General features: G+C 42.6%; 1 protein-coding gene across 8 annotated transcripts in view; it reads left to right on the top strand.

Annotated features, from left to right (window-relative positions):
• The window catches only part of SEMA5B (semaphorin 5B), a 362,976-nt gene that overhangs the window by 217,171 nt on the left and 121,282 nt on the right, over positions 1-24,523 (top strand). For all 8 annotated transcript variants that reach the window (XM_084642529.1, XM_084642523.1, XM_084642528.1 and 5 more), the window contains one exon: positions 8,988-9,033. In XM_084642529.1, the coding sequence (XP_084498655.1) occupies positions 8,988-9,033 (46 nt within the window). The remainder of the gene's footprint in view (positions 1-8,987; positions 9,034-24,523) is intronic.

Below are 24,523 nucleotides of genomic sequence, written 5' to 3'. Positions count from 1 at the left end.
TAAGCATGTGCTTAAGTGCTTTCATGAATTGGGGACTTAGAGAAAAAGCATGATCTTACTACGAATACATACATTGTCTTGCACAATGGGACCCCAGTCTTGGTTGAGGCTTCTGGGTGCTACCGTAATACAAGAAATAAGAATTGGGGGATTTTTAGAAACGCACTGAAGGTTGTGAGAAATAAGGGTAGGAATAATAATAATGAGCATGCATGGTATGTTACAATATATACAGGGCTATTCATCCCAAAGGGTGCCCAAAGCACTTTACAAATGATAATCACTTGAATCACCCACCAATGAAATGCAGCCAACTCTGGAGTGAAATGAGGCACTGTTTACCAGTATAAAGCAACTTTGCATGGCAGTTTAGGGCAGGAAATGAAGCGGACAGTTTGGATGGGAAGTGATACCATCCTATCCTTTAAATGTATCCATACTGTTGTTATAGAACTACAGGAGAAAGGTGTTCATAGGATAACTTTGTTGTACATAAAGTAAATAAAGTCTGCTGCAGTTTCCACGGCATGCATCCGATGAAGTGAGCTGTAGCTCACGAAAGCTCATGCTCAAATCAATTGGTTAGTCTCTAAGGTGCCACAAGTACTCCTTTTCTTTTTGTGAATACAGACTAACACGGCTGTTACTCTGAAACCATTTGTTGTACTAGACAGTTATTCTTTTGGCTGGTTTGGTCTGCTCCAGGTGTGTTTTTTTTTTTTTTTTAAAGTTATTGTAAAAAGGAAATAACTGAAATTTGTCGTATTCCCCCTCACCCCGCCCCCCCCAAAAAATCCAGGTTGGGGGTGGATGGGTGAGGGAATGTACTAAAGTGGGGCTCAGCTCCCCACCCTGTTATGCAGAGGGGTGCCCGACCTATGGTCCCCAGGCCACACATGGCCTGCCAGAGCATTTCATAAAGCCTTCAGCAGGGCTCGGGCTGACAGCCCCAGGCAGCTCTTTATTTGTGATTTGGGAGAAGGTTGTGTGGTGTTTACTGTTTTTTTTCCCCACCCCCCATTTTCTATAATTCTGGTGCATATTTTATGCACTGATTTCTTTATTTGTTTTTAAACAGACAATACTGTACATAAATTGTTTCTATCTAAATAAATACCAAACAGACTGAACTTAAAATATAAATCAATACATATAACTTAAAATCTTAATAAAATATGTAGCGTCTGTGTGGCCAACACAAGGTTGTGCTTAGGTTTATGTGGCCCTCCTGTGTAATAAGGTTAGGCACCTCTGCCATTATGTAAAGGCCTGGTGCACTTGGGTATTCCTTAATTCTACACCTCCAGCTGATTTAAAGTCCAGTTCAGCAAGTTACTTAAACAGCCATATGACTTTAAGCACGTGTCCCAGTGAAATCAATAGGGGCATTTTGAAGTACCTTTTTAAAGTACCCTTTTAAATAGGGGCCTTAAATTGCAGTTCTACCCTTAAAAGTGACTGCGTAAAAATGGTGCCTTCTTACTCAGCAGATATTCTCCCTGGGCATATTCCCAGTCACATTTGCTGAATATAGTGAGTAAAATAAATTTTTGCTGCTTTTTCCTCCTGTTAGCCCTGCAGGGCCAACACAGCTAAGAGCAACTGAGCTGGATTCTATCCCTTCTTGTGCATCACCAACAGAATTGTTAGATTCAATCTGTTACAATTGTGTAAAGCCACTAAAAGCCAAAGAATTGAACAGGCATCACTGAGGGCATAATCTGGGCAGCAGAATTTCTATTACTGATGATGATATGCGAGAAGAAAAGAGCTCAGTTTGATCTCAGATGCCATGTTGAGTTTGTTGGGTGAGAAATAAGAAAAAATATCTTTGTATTTGTAAATGGGGCCCATTTTTCTCCATGGAGAGATGACAAACATATAGGACTCCATTCTTAGAGTTGTGTTTGCAGGACAGAGGTATACATTAAAGTACTCCTGCGGGAATTCTGCACCACTGCGCATGTGCATATTTCATGTGCCGTGCATAATTTTTATTTTTCTTGCAGAAAATAGTTTCTGCTGAAAAATTGCTGCAATTCCGCCTTTGCCCACCAGAGGGCGCTGTGGTGCTAGAATAGAGCAGCGGCTCCTGGCAAGCTCCAGCCAGGATAGGGAAGAGAAAGAGCCTATCTTCTTCACAGCGCCTGTCGGGCCAGGTCAGGAGACAGGGAATATGGGGAGACAGTGTGGGGCTGCTGGGGGTTCACAGAGAGGGGCTCATAAGGGCTAGTCAGGGAGGACAGACTAGGGCAGGGACTGAATGAGAGTGGAGGCGCAGGGTCATGGTGGGAGGGAGGTGCAGGGCCACATGGGAAGAGGGGGAGGTGTGCAGGAGGGAAGGGGGATGCTTGAGTAGGGGCACAGAGACATAAGGACAGGCGCAGATGTGCCTGACTGAATGGGAGAGGCTTGGGGTCAGCCAGGGTCTGCATGGGGATGCTTCTTAACAATCTCTCCCCGCCTTCCAAAAAAACCTGTTCCATGCTTTCCCCACCAATACCCAACAACACTTCAAGTTTATACCCAGGCTCCTTCCCAGCAATTACTTCCCTCTTCCTCAGTTCCTTCATGACCCTGACTCCCCCAAGCCTTTGCACTGCTTGTGAGTGGTGTGGGAAATATGGTTCCGTACTGTAGTTGAAATTAATTATTACTCAGAGTTCTGTATTGATATGCCTAGTAAGGAATATATTTGTCTAAAAACATTTCCTGAATCTTTTTTGTTGTCTGTATTGTTACAGACATACTTGCTGGCAGGTATTTTGAAATAAATTACCAAAATAATTGAAACTGGTGTGATGATATTGTGTTATTTTGACACATAATATATGCAGAATTTTGAAATATTCTGTGCAGAATTTTTAATTTTTTGGTGCAGAATTCCACCAGGAGTAACATTAGTATGAAGAGTCGAGAAGATAATTGTGTGAACTTTAGTATCCTTGACTGATGGAGGGTTCTGTGCCACCTGACCACAGCTCACAGCTGATGCATATGTGCGTGCGCCACATAGTGACCTATGCAAAGATACACCCTGCTTGTCTTTAAACAGACTCTGTTCTTTCTCCAGCTCTTTTGGGCTCAGGGAAAACCATCTCCTTTGAATATGCCTCTTCCTTTAAAAGTTTTTGGCTGAATCTGTTCCACTGTTAAAAAAAAAATCTAATATTAAAAGTTTATCACTCAGTCAAACCACCCCATGCTTCACAGGACTAAAACAAGGAGCTGGAATCTGTGTTATAAGACTTCCAGAATCAATGCATTTAAATAGCATGCTTAACAACAGGAAACCAGCTCCGAGCCAGTTATCATGAGAACTTCTTCCTCGGGGTGTTATAAGACTTCAGGCCCTGTGACATGCTTTAACACCTTCAGGAGCAGGATTATTTCATGATCCTTGCACACTGGAGCTGCATTATTATTTTTGTTAAATTAGCGTGTGCTTTCCTAAGGGATCCAAGAAAAATCAGCTGTTGGATCAAAATTCCAGTCTGAGCAAGACCATAGGGGTGTGTAACCCTAGTGCCATGGGTCTGTGAAACAGAGCTCATTGCGGGGCGTAATATTTGTTAAAGGGCTTTTCTGCACATTGCGGCAATGCGCACTACAACAATGTGATGTCTAAGTGCACTAACTTGTCTGTGTAGACTCTGCTGGTTTTCACTGAATTTCCCTAGCATGCTTTAACATAATGCTGTGTGAAACAGCACTGCAGTAAAGTGCCCTGGGGAACGTTTAGTGTGCATGCAGCCTCCTGATGCAGATCGGTTAGTGCACAACGTCTCCGTGTGCTTCCGGAATCACACCTCTGTAGTGCGCACTGCTGCACAGTTTAGACAGGCCCTAAGTCTGTAGCTGTTGAGAAACAGTTTAATAACAGCGGCAAAGAGTCCTGTGGCACCTTATAGACTAATAGACGTATTGGAGCATAAGCTTTCGTGGGTGAATACCCACTTCGTCCGATGCATGTAGTGGAAATTTCCAGAGGCAGGCATAAATATGCAAGCAAGAATCAGGCTAGGGATAACTAGGTTAGTTCAATCAGGGAGGATGAGGCCCTCTTCTAGCAGTTGAGGTGTGAACACCAAGGGAGGAGAAACTGCTTTTGTAGTTGGAGAGCCATTCACAGTCTTTGTTTAATCCTGAGCTGATGGTGTCAAATTTGCAAATGAACTGAAGCTCAGCAGTTTTTCTTTGAAGTCTGGTCCTGAAGGTTTTTTTGCTGCAGGATGGCTACCTTTAAATCTGCTATTGTGTGTCCAGGGAGATTGAAATGTTCTCCTACAGGTTTTTGTATATTGCTATTTCTAATATCTGTGTGTCCATTTTATCCTTTTATGTAGGGACTGTCCAATTTGGCTGATGTACATAGCAGAGGGGCATTGCTGGCACATGATGGCGTATATTACATTGGTGGACATGCAGGTGAATGAACCAGTGATGGTGTGGCTGATCTGGTTAGGTCCTGTGATGGTGTCACTGGTGTAGATATGTGGGCAGAGTTGGCATCAAGGTTTGTTGCATGGACTGGTTCCTGAGTTAGTTACTATGGTGCGGTGTGTAGTTGCTGGTGAGAATATGCTTCAGGTTGGTGGGTTGTCTGTGGGCGAGGACTGGCCTGCCTCCCAAGGCCTGTGAAAGTGAGGGATTGTTGTCCAGGATGGGTTGTAGATCACTGATGATGCATTGGAGAGGTTTTAGCTGAGGACTGTATGTGATGGCCAGTGGAGTTCTCTTGGTTTCTTTCTTGGGCTTGTCTTGCAGCAGGGGGCTTTTGGGTACACCTCTGGCTCTGTTGATCTGTTTCCTTATTTCCTTATGTGTGGGTATCGAGGTTTTGAGAATGCTTGGTGAAGATCTTGTAGGTGTTGGTCTCTGTCTGAGGGGTTGGAGCAAATGCTATCGTACCTCAGCGCTTGGCTGTAGACAGTGGATCCTGTGGTGTGCCTGGGATGGAAGCTGGAGGCATGAAGGTAGGCATAGCGGTCGGTGGATGTTCGGTATAGTGTGATGTTAACGTGACTGTCACTTATTTGCACCGTGGTGTCTAGGAAGTGGACTTCCTATGTAGATTGGTCCAGGCTAAGGTTGATGGTGGGGTGGAAGCTATTGAAATCGTGGTGAAATTCTTCCAGGGTTTCCTTCCCATGTGTCCAGATGATGATGATGTCATCAGTGTAGTGTAGGTAGAGAAGGGGCATGAGTGGACGAGAGCTGAGGAAGCGTTGTTCCAGGTCAGCCATAAAAATGTTGGCATATTGTGAGGCCATGTAGGTGCCCATAGCAGTGCCACTGGTCTGGAGGTATATATTGTCATCAAATTTGAAATAATTGTGCGTGAGGATAAAGTCACAGAGCTCAGCAACCAGTTTTGCTCTGGTATCATCAGTGATACTGTTCCTGACAGCTTTTGTTCCATCTGTGTGTGGGATGTGTAGAGAGCCTCTACATCCATGGTGGCTAGGGTGGTGTTTTCTGGAAGATCACCAATGCATTGTAGTTTTCTCAGGACATCAGTGGTGTCATGGAGATAGCTGGGAGTGCTGATGGCATAGGGTCTGAGTAGAAAGTCCACATATCTGGACAGTCCTTCAGTGAGAGTGCCAATGCCCGGGATGATGGGGCGTCCAGGATTTCCGGGTTTGTGGATCTTGGGTGGTAGTAGAATAACTCCTGTCGGGACTCTAAGGGTATGATGATTTGTTCCTGTGTTAGTGTAGGGAGTGTCCTGAGTAGATGGTGCAGTTTCTTAGTGTATTCCTCAGTGGGTTCTGAGGAAAGTGGCCTGTAGAATTTGGTATTGGAGAGTTGTCTGGCAGCCTCCTTTTGGTAGTCAGACCTGTTCATGATGACAACAGCACCTCCTTTATCAACCTCTTTGATTATAATGTCAGGGTTGTTTCTGAGGCTGTGGATGGCATTGCGCTCTGCACGACTTAGGTTATGAGGCAAGTGATGTTGTTTTTCCTCTCTTTCTGCCTGTATACGTCGGTGGAAGCATCCTATGTATAGATCCAAACTGTCATTTCAACTCTCGGGAGGAGTCCATGTGGAGTTCTCCTTCTTGTCCTGTTGGTGGGAAGGTATCTGTGTATCAGTGTGCTTTTCAGTGTTATCTTGAAAGTATTCTTTGAGTCGGAGACAGCAAAAGTAGGCTTCCAGATCACCGCAGAACTGTATCATGTTTGTGGGGGTGGCAGGGCAGAAAGAGTCCCTGAGATAGGACAGACTCTTCTGCCAGGCTGAGCGGGTAGCTGGATAGATTGACGATATTGCTGGGTGAGTTAGGGTTACCACTGTTGTGGCCCCATGTGGGAGGTAGGATTTTAGACAGCTTACAGTCCTTTTTCCTTTGTAGAGAGGTGAAGTATTTAATGTAGATCTCCTGTCTTATTTTAGTAAAGTCCGTTTGTATGGAAGGTTGGTTATTTATGAGAGTCTCCAGGTTGGAGAGCTCTTTTTTTGATGTTTTCCTATTTGCTGTATAGGATGCTGATCAGGTGGTTCCTCAGTTTCTTTGATAGTGTGTGTCATAATCTCTCACTGTGGTCTGTGCAGTATGTAGATAGCAATGGATTTTTAACCTTCAGTCCATTTGGTATGATGTCCATCGGTTTGCATTTGGAAAGGAGTTCTTGCTTACATATTTATACCTGCCTCTGGAAATTTCCACTGCATGCATCCGACAAAGTGGGTATTCACCCACAAAAGCTTATGCTCCAATACGTTTGTTAGTCTATAAGGTGCCACAGGACTCTTTGCCGCTTTTACAGATCCAGACTAACACGACTACCCCTCTGAATTTAATAACTGAGTACATGGAAGGTTATGCAGCTGTAAGAGAAGGGAAGGATGTTTTCAGTGTACAAAAGAACTGCTGGATTTGGGGAGATGCTCCTAAGTGAGAACTTGGAAAGATACTTTGGACACATTTTGCTAATAATAATAATATCTAGCTCTTTTCATCAGTAGGTGAATAGATTTGAGTAGATTTTAAAGATCTGTACAAAGGAGGTCAGTATCATTATCCCCATGCTACAGATTGGGAAACTGAGGCAGAGGGAGGGAAGTGGCTTCACCAGGGTCATTCAACAAGCCAGTGGCAGAGCTGGGACTAGAACCCAAGTCTCCTGAATCCCAGTCTCGTGCTCTGTTAGGCCACACTGCTTAAATACTTCTCAGGAAATCATTCATTTAGTCTCATCTGTGACATGCTTTGATAGGGATCATTGAAGAGTCTCATGCTCCTCTATATCGGTTATTCCTGTGCAGGTGAGTGGAAGGGACCATTGTGATCATCTAATCTGACCTCCTGTATAACACAGGCCATACAACTTCCCCAAAATAAATGATGACATGTATTTTAGAAAAACATCCAATCCTTGATTTAAAAATTGTCAGTGGGAGAATCTGTCACAACCCTTGATAAATTGTTCCAGTGGTTAATTACCATGTCAAACAAAAAGTTGTGCCTCATTTCCAGTCCGAATTTGTCTAGCTTCAGCTTCCAGCTACTAGATCATGCTATATCTTCTTTCTTTATTATATTATTGTATTTATGAATGTACTATATTTAATGTATTCATTAGACTTGGGTGGAAATGTGAATGCATTAAGTCAAGGTTATTAAGCATAAAAACCTACATAACGCAAATGATTACAGAAAAAAGGAAACAATCTGTCAATATTTCTTTTAGGTCTGCACACATCATGAGTGTGTTGTGGGGATGCCTAGGCCCTTTGTCTCCCATAGCCATCTGGCCATCCCGTTGCCCCCTTTAGCCCTTGACAGCAAGAACTGTCATGTCAGAACCTGTCTCCACTGCCTCTGACCCAGAATCCTCTTTGCTTGGGAAGATTCTACATCATGGCTCAGGGGCTTGGGGAGTTGCCGCACAGTGTGGGGGCTTGGGGAGTTGCCGCACAGACCACAGGTTCAGGCCACAGTCCCTTGCACTGATTTCGCTGCAAGTTTTGTGTGTGTGGAGAACACCTAGCGGAATGCAGCTGCCCTTTTCCCTGCTTTCCGTGTTCTTCTGAGCCCAGGTCTGCAGATTCCATCTCACCCCCTCTCCCAGAAGCAAATAGGAGTGTAGCAGCACTGGCCTTGGGCCAGCTGAAGATTTTGAATCAGGCCCCTAGTCGTTAAGGTTTCTTTGTACATCTCCATTACAGGCTTTGGAAAGTTTGGCTACAAATTGGCTCAGAGTTTTGTTACAAAGTTCATGAAAAGACAGGCAAAGGGAGGTTATTGTACTGCTGTGCTTGCCAGTGCTGAGGCCTCAGCAGGAGCATCATGTCCAGTTTTGGGCGCCACACGTTCAGAAAGATGTGGACAAATTGGAGAGAATCCAGAGGAGAAATGATAAGGTTTAGAGAAAAAAGATCTATGAGGAAATGTTAAAACAAAAACCCTGGATATATTTTTGTCTTGAGAAAAGAGTGAGGGGGACCTGATAACTCTTCAGATATGTTAAGAGCTGTTATAAAGAGGATGGGGATCAATTGTTCATGTCCACTGAAGGTAGGACAAGAAGTAATCGGCTTACTCTGCAGCAAGGGAGATTGAGGTTAAAGATTAAGAAAATCTTTCTGACTATGAGGACTGTGAAGCACTGGAATAGGCTTCCAAGAGAGGTTGTGGAATCCACATCATTAGAGGTTTTTAAGAACAGTTTGGACAAACTGTTGTCAGGGATGGTTTAGTTGGGCCTGCCTTAGTGCCAGGGCCTGGACTAGATGACCTTTAGAGGCCCCGTCCAGCCCTACATTTCTGTGAAACAAGAGGCACCATTTTAGCATTTCCTTTTGTTATTTTGGTGGATCACGTGGACACTTTTCTTGGAAAGGCTCACTGCCTGTATAAATGCATGACCATACCTTTTAGTTGAAAGTATACAACTTTCCCTCGCTTTCTTCTCTCCCGCCTTTTTTAAAAAGTTCTCTTTAATCTAACAACTTTTTTTTCTTCTTTTCTCCTGCAGGAACTACCTCTTCAGACTTAGTCTACACAATGTTTCTCTTATCCAGGTACGTATGTTCATTTTTTACCCAATCGTTTTGCTTGACTCGTTAAGATGAACGTGCCTGGAATCGCTTGGTGTATGTTGTCAATATGCTTCCAGAGTGGCAGAGGGAAGAATTAGACTTTGTTCTCACTGAGAAGATATTGCTAAAGGGAAGGGCATTCCAGTGCTTGGCCATTTGGATAGCACTTTCTTGCTCTTCATTCTTATGTTTTTTGTGGTTTGTGATGCGTGGGTGCTGAAAACATGGCATCTTAAAGAAACAAAGCAGGTAGTATGACTGATAGCTGGTGCAGCGTAAATAAAACCATACAAAGAAATCCTTGGCTTTCCTTAGTGCAGAGGTCAGCAGCTGGAAGGGATGGCTTTAACAGTTCTTGTCCATCACCGCTCCCTGCTTTTGCTGTGCCCCTGGGAGCATGGAATGCTGAGGAGCTAAATGTGTTACTAAAAACAGGATAGGACTTGCAGGCATTCAAAGATACAGCTGGTTGTAAATGTGTGTCACCCAGCACGCAATGGTAGAGGAGGTGGCTCGTCTGCACTGGACTGAAAAGGCTTACAAACGGCCAATGGGATGAGCAAGATTTTCCCCCGCCAGCTTGAATCTGGAACTGAAAGGTGCAGCAAAATTTATTATTTAATCATTAATTAATTAAAAGTAACAGAGTGTCTGTCAATAACAAATATGCTGGGGTATAGATTGTTGTTTTCTGTAAGCACTGAAAGATGTGCCTTGCTCTTGTTAGATCAAAATGAGGGCACCTACTCCCAAAGACTTTAGAATCCAAGGCCTCATTATGGCATCTCACTCTATGCAGGTGCCTGAATGATGCCATGTTGACTTCCAAGGGGCCCTTGCTCATGCAGAGTCAGGCTAAAATGCTCTGAAAATGGGCAGTATTCAGCATGGCTGGGCAAAGCACCTGCCATACCCTGTTTCCTTGCATGCGAGTCTCTTGACAGGAAGTGTGGATGGAGGGCAGCATAGATATTTAGCAGATAGATATTCATACACTTCATAGAATAAAAAAGGAAGATGCATGTGAATGAAGTACAAGTGACAGTGGAACGAACTCTAAAAGTTGACCTCATCTAACAGAACTTTCCCTTTCAAGGATGGTAGGTTACATGTGCCAGAAAAATTCCAACGGGATATAGAAGAGATGGGAGCCGAGTGGTGGTGGTGAAATAGTGTTTCTCTGTAGAGTGCTGATTCTCAGAGTGGCTATCACAGCCTGTTGTTCTGGTTACCCCATGGGGGTCCCCTACATCCTGATGTGGTTGAGATTCTTTTGGGGGCAGTGCTGCAGTGTGGCTTCAACAATGGCGAGAGCTTTGTGCAGCCTTTCTGCACTGGGGTAACTTTCTTCCACAATGGTCTGCACGCTACGCTGCCTAAAATTGAAAGCCCTCCTATATGTAAGTGGAGGATGTGGTGGGATCTCTGGTTAACATAATAAGCTTTGTTTGTTTCTGCTTTCTGGGTGTATCCGGCCATTTCTACAAACCTCTTTGCATGACAATGAGAGCATGGAATTATGCGGACACACGTGTTGGGAATGATGGAAACAATTGTTTCCAGACCTAGCGGTTGCCTAAATAGCTACTTGGCTTGCATCCGTGAAGCACATTATGCTGCTCAGAGAACACCCCACCCCTCCATATACATCATTTTGAAGAAAAGAATAGAAAATCAAGCTGAGAAGTTAAGGGGATTCTAAGTTCAGTTCAATAGAAGGGGGAGGGAGGCAAAGTTTAGAAAATAACAAAATGGAGACTCTTTTGTATTGAGGTGCTAGTGGCTCTTTTAAAATATAATATGGATCCTATAGTTCAACATGTATTGGGAAGGCTTTTTTTCCTACCAGTGGGTCTGATTCACTTCTCCTTGTTGGAACCCATGTTGCAGGCTGCCAGTGGCACCAAATCTGCCTGATTTGCTGAGGTTGAACCGGGCAGCACTGCTCACAGAGTAGGAACTGTGTGCTGAGTAGGGAGCAGAGCCAGGACATGCAGAAGAGACCCTGATTCAGCGTATCTTCTAGATTAGCCTTTAGAGGAGGGGATCTCACTGAGTACTAGTCTGAGCTTAAAGCTGCCTTCCCTGCCACCCCCCATGGCCACAGATGACTGTGGGTAAAGGGTGAGTGTAAATGTCAGTCACACTGCACCCACAAACAAGAGTCAAGCCCTTTCAGTGCTTTTCCCATGAATGAGGCTGATCTTAGTCGTTTTTTTTTAATGAGCCTGGCAACACTGGAGCAATAGCCTAGTGACACTGTTACCTGGCCCACTGACTTGGGTGCTTGAAAATCTCTCTCCTTCTGTAATGTAGATTTAGTGGCTAACTCTGATGCATCCCACCTGCACCGTCTTTTCTAGAATCAGAAAATGAACATTTCCTACTGTTAAACCGGTGACAAAGTCACTCATCATATACATTACATTACATTATTCACTGCTTCCATTCAGAGGAAATTCTCATGCCGTTGAGAATTCTGTAGTTACCATTAGAGCCCTGCATGGATACAAATTTATATCTGTGGATGTGGATATCTGTGGATATAAAATTGTATCTGTGCAGGGCTCTAGCTACCATTTCACAAGGCTAGAGTAAACCTTCTTGGTGCTGTTTGGTTTGGAAACTTGAAGGCCTTCTAGGACTTTGGTTTCTCTCTTTCCACATAGCTGCTGAGTTATTGTGGACTGCTCTCATTTAGGTCCTGATCCAAAGCCTGCTGAAGTCAATAAGAGTGTTCCACTGACTTCAGTGAGCCGGGGATCAGACCCTTACTTGAGACATTAATTTTGGGCCCATCACAAAAATCAGACCTAGCAGCAAAGGCTTTGTATCATTTCTGGTCCCAGACTGGGCTACCATTTTTGATAGTTCTTTACTAGCTTTGGGAGAACAGCTGGATTTTCAGTTTGCTGGCAGCTCTGAAAAATAAAAAAAATTAAAAATTGATTCAACCTGAATTGAATGCAAAAAAAATCTGAAGAATTTCAGCAAAAAGGAAAAAGTTGAATTTTTTTTGTTTTTTGTTTTGGATCAAAGCAAACTGCTTGGTGTAGTTTCTGGGCACGTTTTACCGTAAAAGCAAAGGAAATGAAATAAATCATTGCTGCCATTGTCTTCCTTCTGACCTGTAGTCCAGTGGTTGGGGCACTCCCCTGGGATGTGAGAGTCCCAGGTTCAATTCTCCTGTCCGCTGCATGTGGGGCAGGGATTTAAACTTGGGTCTCCCACATTGTGGGGAAAGCACCCTAGCAGCTGGGCTATAGTTTGCTATGGGTCTCTCTGTCTCTCATATTGAAGCTGTTCCATTCTTGATACATATCTACATAGACAGTGGAGCAGGGATTTGAACTTTGCTCTCCCATATGGCATTTTTCAGTGAATAAACTATTTGCTGGAGGAAAAAATTGCCCAGCTCTGTCCCATACAGCATTGCAATGAATACTTGTAAGCTCACAGCACAACGACAAAAATGTGCTATACTGACATGAGATTCAACCCATTTTAAACTGGACTAGGACATTACCCCCCAATACATATAATATGGAGCTAGGATCTTGAAATTACAATGACAAAAGACAAACTATAACAAATGTCTTGCCCATAGGATGAAAACTTGTTTTCTGGGTGCACATTACTGATATTGTTTGTGCAGTGAAAGATGTCGCAAAAATTAGTCTTTCCTGATAAATGGGATAGGATTTTGGTGGTGGGACGGGCACAGTTATGGAAGGTTTCTGTGGGGCGTGTTTCAAGAGGATGAGTGCAGGAGGATGCGGGGGGGGAACACTTTGGGGAGGTTAGGGTAGATCAGGGAGGGGATATGGCAAGTTTTGTTGGGGAGGAGGACATGTGAGTCTTTGGGAGCTGTTAAGGAGACAGTAAAGACTGTCCTTTCCTTTCCTCTCAGTTCTTTGTCTCCTATCCCTTCTCCAGAGTAGGTTGCTTTGGTCTCCTCTGGCCTGCCATGATCCAAAAAAAGTTCACTTCTGGTTCAGGGCTGGCTTTAGATTTTTGTTTGAGGTTAAACATTCCTGTCCCCTGTTTACCCCTCCAAGAGCTGCAGCCCCGGGCCTGTGCTTGAGAACCAGGAAGCAAAATGGTTCTACCCAAGCTGAGAGAAATGCAAAATGTGAACAGTGTGTTAATGGCCAACAGTGAGCTGGCACCAAGATATTGCAGGAATCACTAATGATTTTGGGTGTCTCAATGTTTTGGTACCTATCTTAATGAAGCTGAACTTCCAGGGGAGGGGTTCTCAAGAGTTTCTGAAAATCAGGCCCTGTAAGGTACCTCAAGTTGGATACCTTAAAACATTAGTCACTATTGAAAATCTTGTAGATTTTTTTTAAAATTCTTACAAAACTCCAGAAACTCCCCTTCAAAACATACAGGATTTTTAAATCTGCTAATGTCCCTTTAAAATGAAATCCATACATCTTCGTTTTCCACCCTAAAAACAGCTTTCATGTATGCATTGTTTCCCTAATATTGGGCATTTTTTAAACCTTAGCAATGATATGCATGTATAGCACACACTGTTCAATTTATGCAGGAACCAGTAACAGGCTTACCCTCTAATCCCCAGCTTTCACAGAGAGGCCAGTAAGGGGGCTGTTTATACTAGATTTCACAATTAATAGATTAGGTGGAAAGTGTCAGTTTAAAAACAAAATCTTCATAGCGCGTTTAAAAAAATACACTAGGCTAATTTGGTCCTTTTAAAAGGACTAAACAAGGACATTTGCCAGCATATATAAAATCACTCTGCCTGGCATGCATTTCCCTCTAGGCCCTGAGTTAGTGAATACCCCCAGCTCCGACTGACTTCAGTGAGAATACTCCGAACTAGAGCTGGGGGAATAACTGTGTTTTCGGTTCACTGGCAGTTCGGGGAGAAGGAATTGTTTTGAGCTGAACTGAAATGGGAAAAATTCTGAAATTTTCAGTGAATCTAGAAAGTTGATTGTGCATTGAAACTTGGCTTGGCCTGGCACGTTTTGTTCCTGGGTATTTTTAAAGGGGCTAGATTAACAAAGTGGGAAGGGAAGTGTGGCTGTGACTGCTGCCCCCTATAACTTTAGCCTGGTGGTTAGGCCACTCACCCATGATGTGGGAGACCCGTTTTCAATCCCCCCCTCTGCCTGATGGGGAGCAGGCGTTTGACTTTGGATCTCCTACCTCCCAAGAGAGCGCCCTAATCATTGGGTTTTGGGGAGGGAGAGAAGGTAATATCTGACTCTGTACCATGGTAGTTAGGACTCTCATGTGGGAGGCCCAAGTTCAAGTCCTCCTCAGATGACGATTCAAGTATAACCTGTCCACCCAAGCCATTTTGCCCAGCTCAGCTCACAGCACTGCAGGGCATGAGCTCATCATGTATATCAGTGACATTATTTCATGTAGGCAACTTTAAAACTATTTCAAGAATACTTGCTCCTTGTGTAAAAGGATGCCATTAAAGAAATAGGGAGTTGAGCCATAAAGTATTTACATATTAAATGGCAAAATAAATACCTGGACCAGACTTGCAGAATGGAGGCCCTTACTCATACTGAGGAAAAATGGCATCTTAGTCACAACATGTTCTTTAGTGGCTTATCTGTGGAGTAAGGTACTTTTCAATGTGAGTAAAGGTATCAGAATCTAGGCCTTCATTCAGTCCATCCCGTAAGCCGATAAATCTGGTACCTGTTCAGCAAAGCAGTCAGGTGCTTTTGAAAATTTTACCCTCTGCGAAAATCAATGGCATGCATGCTCCTAAATCACTTGGGTGCTTTTGCAAATTGTACTTGTAAGAAAGCACTTAACTTTCAGCATGTGAGTTGTCCCATTAACTTCAGTGCCTAAATCCCATTGACCATGTGCTTCGTGCTTTTCTGAATCAGGGCCCAAACCCATACGGCCTGATCCAAGACTCAGTGAAATCAGTTGAACTCTTTCCACTGACTTCAGTGTCATTTGGACCAGGCTGTAAAGGAGCAGATACAGTATGTGCAAAGCTAAAGTACAGAAGAAAAACTGATATACATTTCTTTAGTAGTTAAACTGCCCTTCTTAGCTAACAGTATTTCCATTGAGAGAAGGTGCTTTACCCTGCTTCACTTTTTCTTTCTTAATCTGACAATCAGAAACAGCTGCACTTCCCAGCTCCAGCTCTTAAACTGAACTGCTCTTGCTACAGACACTCTCCCTCTGACACTTCTCTGTGGAGGGATCACTAACTCTAGGGCAAAACCACCGGTAAATCAATAGTACCTATCAACGGGTTGCAGTTAATGGTAATAAAATGCCTCCATCGGTCCTGAACATCTCTCCCTGCAACAGAATGAACAAGTTTTGTATTTCTGGTCTTGAATCAAAAACAAGAATTAGACACATCCTGTTTGCTTTATTTCCTACTATTCAAGGCCTGATACTTCCTCCCTTACATATGTTGATTGGTACCTTGCTCTGCAGGCAGTCCACATATTAAGGCACTACAGATGCTCCCTGGGTTATGCAAGACCCGACTTACGCAAATGCGCCCTTACAGAAAAAGTTCCATAAGCCAGAAATAGGATTTTTGAGTTGCGGCAATTTTTGCGTAACGTAGTGGTATACATTTCCAACGTACGCAAAATTCAAGTTATGCAAGGCGTTCCGGAACAGTTGCGTAAGCCGGGGGGGTGCCTGTAGTCAGTGTAAATAGAGGTGGCAGAATCTGACTTCCAGTATTTCCCTGGACAGTTACATAAACATTTATAAGCATAACAAATGATGAATAGTGAATAATGCAGTTTTCAGGACAAATTCTCACCCAAATTTTCATTCATGTTCAAATTCATGGAACTTTAAGGATTTAGAAACATTTTCATGAAGGACCAGTGCTCAGCAGGATATTTGCAAGTGATCAATAATATCATTCCACCAATCACAGTAAATTCAACTTGGGAGGCAGTGTTGCCTAGTGGACAAACTACTGAACTGGGATACAGGAGACATGCTGTCTGTTTCCAGCTCTGCCACTGGCCTGCTGAGCAACCTTGGGCAAGTCATTTCAGCTCCTTGTCACAGTTTATCCTTTGTAAAGTGCTTTTAGAGCTACAGAAGAAAGGGCTATATAAGAGTAGCATTATTTTAGTTTGTATTTATATGCAAAAATATTTCTGAATCTGGGTTCTCCTCCGTATTCAATCTGCTATAACTGAAACCACTGACACTGAACCACAATTGTATATGATCTTGATGTAAAACCAGATTTGCTCAAAAGCAGGTCCAAATTTCCTCCAAAATCCACAAATTTTAGCAAACCTTCAATGAAATCTGGTCTGAGTTTCAGGTTTGTCATTCAACACAAAACGCAGATGAGTTTTGGACAATTAGCGGTTTGTTGGAAACTTTTTCATAGCTTTATTTACTAGTGAGGCTGCATTACAACCAGTTGCATTTTGAAATTTTCAAGAACAATTGTAACTTTTCCAGAAGAAAATAGTTTTTAAGTTGTAGTTAACTGCAGTGTTTTGAATGTGGCTTCTCAGTTTCAGATATTCAGATACACTGTGAGTGATGTGGTATAAATACCTAGATAAAACATTTATTTCTTATTTTTCAGACGCATCCAGTTATTTTTTTAAACATAATCAACATCTTATATAGTACAGCAGAAGCACACCTTAATATGTGGATTATAGTTTAGTTATGAATGTCACATATTTTATCAGAATGATACATTTTTTATTAGCAAATTAACATATAAATCTATTCCTAAATCACCTACCATAGTTACACCTAAAATCTCTTACTGTCAGCCCAGAGTTCTAATGCCGTTCCATAATAAATGGCTTATGTGATGGATGTACTGTGTGCTGAAGATCTGATGAATCTTGTTAGTATCTCAGACCTGCTTTTGAGCAAATCTGGTTTGACATCAAGATCATATGAAATTGTGGTTCCTTGTGGTTTCAGTTATAGTAGGTTGAATACTGAGGAAACCCTGATTCTTGTTGTCACAGTTTTTTATTTTATCTGACGTCCAGGCCCAAATCAAACCCTCCATCTGAATACACTCATCTTTTGAAAAATTCAGCTCTGGACCTGAAAATTGAATTTCAGGTTCTTCCCTGATTCTATTCAAGAGGCTGCTGCGGCTTCTGGATTCTTGAAATCTAGGATATAGGGGAAAATATGAGACGCGTCAAAGTGTGTGTTTGGAGTCCACAGTTCCTTTCTAAGGACTCCTTCCTCCAAACGGTCACTACTGAGGTAAGGTCTCGATTCAGGAGTCCATCTGTGTTCTATAAAGCACTTAAGCATGTGCTTAATTTTAAACAGGTGCTCAAGTTCCTCTTGGACTTACTTAAAGTTAAGAATATGCTGACATGCTTTGCTGAATATGGATGGACTTCAGCATATGCTTTATTGCATATTGCTAAATTGGGGCCCTATTGCTTACCGCTGTGTGCTGTGTGAAGCCTCATTGAAGTCAATGCACCCTGTGGTGCACTGTTAGGGTGCAGTAAGAAGAGTTTGGAGGTTCACTCTCCGACACTGTTTGGACCACACCCCCACCTGGTGTAAATCAATGAAGTTCCACTGCAGTCAACAGAGCTGTGTTGATTTACATCAGCTGGGGACCTAGCCCTTTACCTTCATGTGTGAAAAGTGCAGCTTCTGTGATGTTTGTCAGCAGCTGATGGTCAGCCGTCTTCCCAGATAGCTTTTCAGGTGCCATTCCCCACCCCTAACCTTGGAATGTAAATGGTGAAGCAATTGCCAGGGCTTTGGGCTTTGTCATCAAACATTTAGAGTAGGAGTCAAAAACTGAGGATTTAAGTAGCCGCTGAAGTTACTTACTGATACCTGTGGCATATTGGCTTTTTATTTGATAAAACCCTGTCAGGCATTTTATGTGTGGGGAATGAAGACAAATGTTCTTATTACTTGCAAGTTACAGCCAGGGCCATTAAACATGCTTTATACAGACAAAAAAAAATGCACCTCTTGTTTCTTACAATCAGCATTGTTTCTGATTCCTCGTGCTGCAAAAGGATGTGAAGCATATTTTGGCTTTAGTTAGCTTATTTTTCTCTGTCTCTTGCTTCCCACTACTCTGATTCCACGGTGCCCAGAAGAAGTCTGTGTACTTGTGCTATGATTCTCCTCCTGCCTTGCACCAACATAATTAGTTCATTGTCTTTAGGGACTTATTCCTTATTTATGTTGGTGTTACTGAGCGAAGAATCAACATTCCGCTGAAATTGACCTACTGGCAGAAGTTTGTTTATGTTTGCTTAGGGCAATTTTTTTTTCTTCGACTCAGTAATGAGAAGTTCTCTGAAAGCAGATGAAATGTTTGTTCCTAAAACCTGGCCAGAAATGAGCTGAAAATCCCTTGACACTGTGCTGAAAAAGTATTTCATGTTTGCTCCCCTTCTGCTAGTACTCCTGTGTGTTCTTACGTGACCTTTAGTAAAGGAGCCAACATTATGCTCTTCTGTATTAGAAGTATTGCATCTTTCAAGAGTGAAATTGCGGTATTTTGGCAAGTAACTGTAGAATACTATAGGTATAATAGAGGTTAATAGCGGGATTTTAAATTCAAAACAGGGCTTGAATAAGACTTAAGTGGTTCATCTACCTTGTGCTGTCTGTCTGCACAGGAGTAAATTTGCCTCTGGTAGCATAGGGTAGATTATAGTGGGAGTGTAAGAAGACTAGTCCATTGATTTGTGCCTCTCTAAAACTGGCCTAAAAAACAACCTCAGGTGTTTCCCATAAAACAAACTATTGAGCTCTTGTAAAAAAATCCCCAAAACATTTATTTTACAGTAAATACATTTCATGGTAGCACAAGCAGTTTCCCGGGATAAAATGATCCTGATATGTTTTGGTTGGTAACAATTTAGTTGATATGTAATAGTTTTGAATGAGTAATTCCCATGGGATTATCGCAGCCTGAAGCCTACAGCAGGGTCGCTAACACCGGCTGAATAGCTCTGCGGCTCTTGTGGCGCGTCCAGAGTTTGTGGGGGGGAGGGGAACAATTAATCACTTTTATGGAGCACGCCAGGGTGAAATCTTTTATAACATGACAAGGCTTTTGGTTGGAAGGGTTTCCCCCGCTTAATAACCTCACCCTCTCCAAAAAAAAAAAAGAACCCACATCCTATAAGCCAGGTATGAAGAGGAGAAAAAGGTGATCAAACCCCAACTTGATTAGCTCTAAATACCTCTCGGTTGCCTCGATTGGGAGAAGATGCCATCATTAGGGGACCAAGGTGGGGGGAGACTGTAGTTTCAGGGATTATTTCAGGACTCACTTCAGGAGTCTGAAGAAGGCTTAGGTTTGGTTTCTCCACAACTTTAAGAGTTCGTGCCGCCAACTGAACCCATGCAGGTTTTCCAGTCTAGCATTTCAAAAAGCCGTGTTAGAAGAACAGATCCTGCTCAAGGAAAAAGGCTTTAAACTCACACAGTTCTGTGTAGGCTATAGGTCTTCCTATGGAATAACTTGTGATTGCCACTTCTGACTGGCTAAGAACTGTGCACATCTCATTACTGTGATTATCTCTCACTCCCCTACTCCAGCTTCTCATCCGTGTGTATGTCTTATCTTTCAGGCTGTCAGCTCTTCGGGGTAGGGATTGTCATTTCTTAGATGCTTGTACAGTGCCTAGCACAATGGGACCCTGATCTAGTTGCCCTCTAAATGCTACCACAATATAAATGTTTAATAATAATAATGTTTAATGTACTTTTCTTGTAGCATCTATTGAAACTTTCATTCCATGTCAAGTTTGCACAGCCAAAAAAGGATCCAGAGAGAAATGGGACAGAGGAGAAATATGCTACGTTAAGACCAATGGAGAATCAGGCTGTGTTCCCACATCCTAAATAAGGGGCATACTCTTAATACTTGTTACTAGAGTCTTTGATCTTGGGTAGAGGTTAAATTAATTGTTTTTGAGGAGTAGGTAGGGGAGAGGGACAGGTGCCAGAAAGAAACTAAGGGCCGAGCTCAGAGTGAAAGAAATTGGAAGATAAATAGTGGGATGGCAAGAGAACAGCGAGTGAAAAGCATAATAGATAGGAAGGAATAAAAAATACAGGATGAGAGTCGTCTTTACAGTAGAAAGAGCAAATAAATTCCTTGTTGGGACAGAGCTTGGCAGAGACGACTGGAGCATCAGGTGCTGACGTCTGGTGTTGGAGGGGAAGAGACAGAAGCAAGGCAAACTGTGACAGACCAAGCAGGGAGTCTGAAGGCGTCTGTTTCAACAGACTCTAGGAAGGAGATAGAGCAACTGCTAAGTGAAGCCTGGGGAGGAGGCTTACTTGGAGTGGAGAGGCAGATAACATTTTATTGCTGCAAGAGTTGTGGAATGGGATTCTGATGGAGGCACTAGAATTTTTGGCAACATGGAGTGCGGGGGGGGGCCCTTTTCTTTAAGGTAGTAATCTTGTTTTGATTAAACTCTTGTTTGTCTCTGTCTTGTAGTACTAAATGCTGGGCTTTATATATCCTCCCTAAAGGTCTCTTTCTGTAAACCCCATCTCTTTCTCCGCTGGCACTCTGTGTTTCTCTTGGAGAAGTGTCAGATTCCGTCACTCAGATGTAGTGCTGTTTTTTTTGCAGGCAGAGCAAGCTAGCAGCCCGCTGGTCAGTGTGGTGAAGCCCTAGTTTTATATCTACATCTGAGAAGTTCAGGCAAGGTCATCCTGACCTGGACCTAATTATGTTTAAGTGGCCAGCGAGGAAGTAATTGCACACGGTGATCCATCTTACGGAGCTGGCTCTAGGAGAAAATGGGCGGATTGGTCTTTCTGGAAGGTGCATCTAGGCCTGGATCAATGTTGGTTTGTTCAGAAGATTGATTTGAGGGCAGTGGGCGTTGGGAATAGGTCTTGGGAGCATGTACTGGGGAAATCAGCACAGTTTGTTCTGCTATCTCCTTTAAGTAAAATGCTCCATTGCTGATAGACCCTGGATGGTCTGGTGTTAATGAAAACACACCAGTGTGGCTAGAGGTTAGTTTCAGAGGGAGTTTGAGGTAAAGCAGGCAGGAAGCTGTAATTAGATGCTGGGTGCTCTGAGTAAGGTGCTGGAGGAGTGTAGATCTGGTAACACAACTGCATCGACAGTGAAATTAAAAAGATACTGCAGGGAACTGGATTGCTCTGGGGGTTGGAAATGCATTATGAACCTTTCATCCCTAGTTCAGCTGATTTTAATCCATCCCTTATAGGTAGCAACTGAAAGTTGCTACCCATTATTTGCTGTAGTGTTCGTTAGTTAAGGGAAATGAGTGGTGATTTCAGTCTGCTTTCTGTTAGATGTGTGTTCAGCATCCCAAAACCCACCAACCCAGGTAGCATTTGGTAGGCCATGGATTGAATGAGCCCTGGAGACTGAACTGTGCTTTCAGCTGTCAGAGTGGTCCTTCCAAGTCAGGATTGAGGCATATTGCCAGTGCCCCATTGGGGAAGCTTGTATTGCTTCTACCTGGACTCTCTGTGTTTTGTGGCAAAACAGGGATTTAGTCTGTGACTGCCCCTTATTACACTGATCAGTCATCTCATTGTTACCTTGTGCTCTGCTGTCTCTTTGATGTGTCTCCCCGTTGTCTCTCACTTTATCCTTAGATTGTAAGCTCTGTGGGGTGGGGACTTCCTTTTTGTCTACACGTATACAGCACCTAGTGTGATGGAGCTGTCGGCTCCAGGCACTACCACAATTACATATAATAATAAAAAGAAGAGGAGGACTTGTGGCACCTTAGAGACTAAGAAATTTATTAGAGCATAAACTTTCATGAGCTACAGCTCACTTCATTGGTATGCATCCGATGAAGTGAGCTGTAGCTCACGAAAGCTTATGCTCAAATAAATTTGTTAGTCTCTAAGGTGCCACAAGTCCTCCTTTTCTTTTTGCAGATACAGACTAACACTGCTGCTACTCAGAAACATATAATAATAATGGTCATCTGTCTGGATTTTTTCCCCCAGCACTAAATATATATTTTAAAAAGAGGGTGAAACTTTGATCTCAGCAAAGTGGATTGACTAGGGTAGAAGAGAGGGCTGACTTGTACCTGTGGGTGTTGTGCCATTCTTGCCTTTCTTCCTGAAATTATGTCTTAAGAAACATCATGAGATAGAGAAGTAGAATTAGACTCTGGTTTTGCCTTTTGTGCTCAGACTCCGAAAGTTGCATAGTGCAGTCATGTTTATTCAGGATCTCGTCAAAGTTTTCAGTCCGTCTCTCTGCAAAAGACTTTCCCAGTCTCTCTGGCTTGCACGAAATTCCCCTTGGCTAATTAAGGTAATTTCAAGCCTTTTATTTGGTCCCAGTAAGGCATTTTTTTGCTTCATTAAAGATTTCCACTTTTTTCCCCTTTGGTTGCACTACACCAAGCTTAAATGCACAACCAGAAAAGAATGTGGATAGGATAAGTTGAATCACATGAACATTTTATTTAATTGCCCCTTTTTTAGAGCCGAGACAGGACTAAGCCCATGTTGAACAACTTACACGATTTTAATGAGAATATATTGCAGTGTTTGTCATCTGAAAGAGTATTAGGCCCCATTGATGCAATGGATGTGATTTCCCTGAAGAAAAACAAGGAACACAGAACAGTGAAAATGTCATCTTGAGTTGTTCATTAGTCTCTTTAAAATGGCATGATGTGCTGATTTTGATTCATGAATCTCATCCTAATTGTTGAGAGAATTGTGTCCACGCTGGGCAGTTTCCTCGAGCTTAATTCAGTTTTTTCTCTAAACAAACAAACAAAGGCTGAAAGGGACTACTCCTTGCTGTAACCTGAAGTGGAATAAGGAATCCATGGCTCCCCACTTTATTATCTAGGAAGCTGATAATGTGTGGAAGCTTCACATAGACTTTGTTGATTACATTTTTGATTGGAAGCATTGACGAAGATCCTCTTTCGTAGCTGGACATAAAAGCCTTTTAATGCGGGTGCACAAAAAGTCTCTCCATTGACTGTGTGGTATCCATCCGGGCTATCTGTGTAGTGGGGGGGGGGGAAGCGTGTGTAGTGGAGAAATCTTAACATCTCTACACAGCAGTAAGCTTCAAAGGCAAGCACAATGGAGAGGAAACCCAGAGCAGAAAAATGAAGGAGAAGAAAATCTCCTTGCTTGATGCAGAAACACAAAGGGGACTACAGCCGTGGTAAATCGATTTTGTACTGAATATGGGCTGGTCCATTGGAAGGGTTTTTGAACCTTCTACTGCCGAGATCATTGTGCAGAACAGTAAAGGGAGGCTGTTTAGGAGTCCTGGCACATCCATCAGTGGAGCCCACGAATGGGAGGGAGGCATTTATTTCTGAATGGTGACTCTACTAAAGAACAAAAAGGGTGGAGATGGACATCTTTTGGTGATACGTTGGCCTGGAAGGGAGAATTGATCTATGCTGCTAAAATGGAGGCATTGCTGTGGTTGACTCAGTCCTAAGGAATCCTTTGTTATAGCTGTGAGAGAAGAAGTGTAAAAACTGATCTTTGCAAAATAAATAGCGCTGGAGGTGCGAAGAAAGCATATTATGTACTACAAAAATGTCAGGTGTGTCTAAAGATTATGACCAACCTAAAACAAACCAGCGTTCACCTATATTCATATCCTTGACTTATGTCTGACATATTAAAGTGGCATCTTTCTTTTATTTTTTTGGCTGCATATATTTTAACCTCCTTTATATAATTATTTTATTGATTTATCATATAATCTAGTGTCTTCATAATCACCTGTCTCTTTTGCCAATGTTTGTTGCCATAACTTACAAGATATATTTGATATGGCAGAAGACCAAATTCTACCCTGGAGGTTAACTGCCTACTTTGCTAAATATCTTGTCATGGCTCCTGTATGCTTTTGGTTCCTCAGTTATAGGGAATACTGTAACTTGTCTTTACAGAATAGCCCAGTGTTTAGCATAACTACCACGCTAATGGCTTTTCTGGGATAGGGGTTACTCAATCTTTCTTATTTGAGCTATTCTGTTGTGTATAAATAACTATATATTCATTAGGTCAGAGAGACCAAGGAAGACTGACTTGCTAGTCCAGCAATCAGAGTATTGACTTGGGATGTGGGAGACCCAAGTTTGAGTCCCCGTTCCAAGAAATATTTAACCCACCCCAGGATAGTCAGTCACCTGGCTGTTAAGGCACTCACCTGGGATATTTGGTTTTGTCCTGATACAGAACAGGAAAATTTTGAAATCTTGAAAATTTTCACAGGCCAGAAAAATCATTTCCCACCCAACTTTAATCTCAGTGAAGAGATACCATCAACTTGCATTTGGACCAAACTTTAGACTTTGTAAAAATGTGCTTTTACAAACTTACAACCAATAGAAATATTTGTTTTTTCTAACTGCCACTAGATATAGTTGTTTTTAAACAAAAAATGTTCTTCTGCAACATTTGCAACCAAATATTGCAGTGTTGAGCAATGATTTGT

The sequence above is a fragment of the Lepidochelys olivacea genome (genome assembly GCF_965140295.1).
Source record: "Lepidochelys olivacea isolate rLepOli2 genome assembly, chromosome: 11".
In the NCBI taxonomy this organism is placed as follows: domain Eukaryota; kingdom Metazoa; phylum Chordata; order Testudines; family Cheloniidae; genus Lepidochelys; species Lepidochelys olivacea.
The sequence above is the reverse complement of the archived record's forward strand: the minus strand, read 5'-3'. Positions and strand labels throughout refer to the sequence as shown.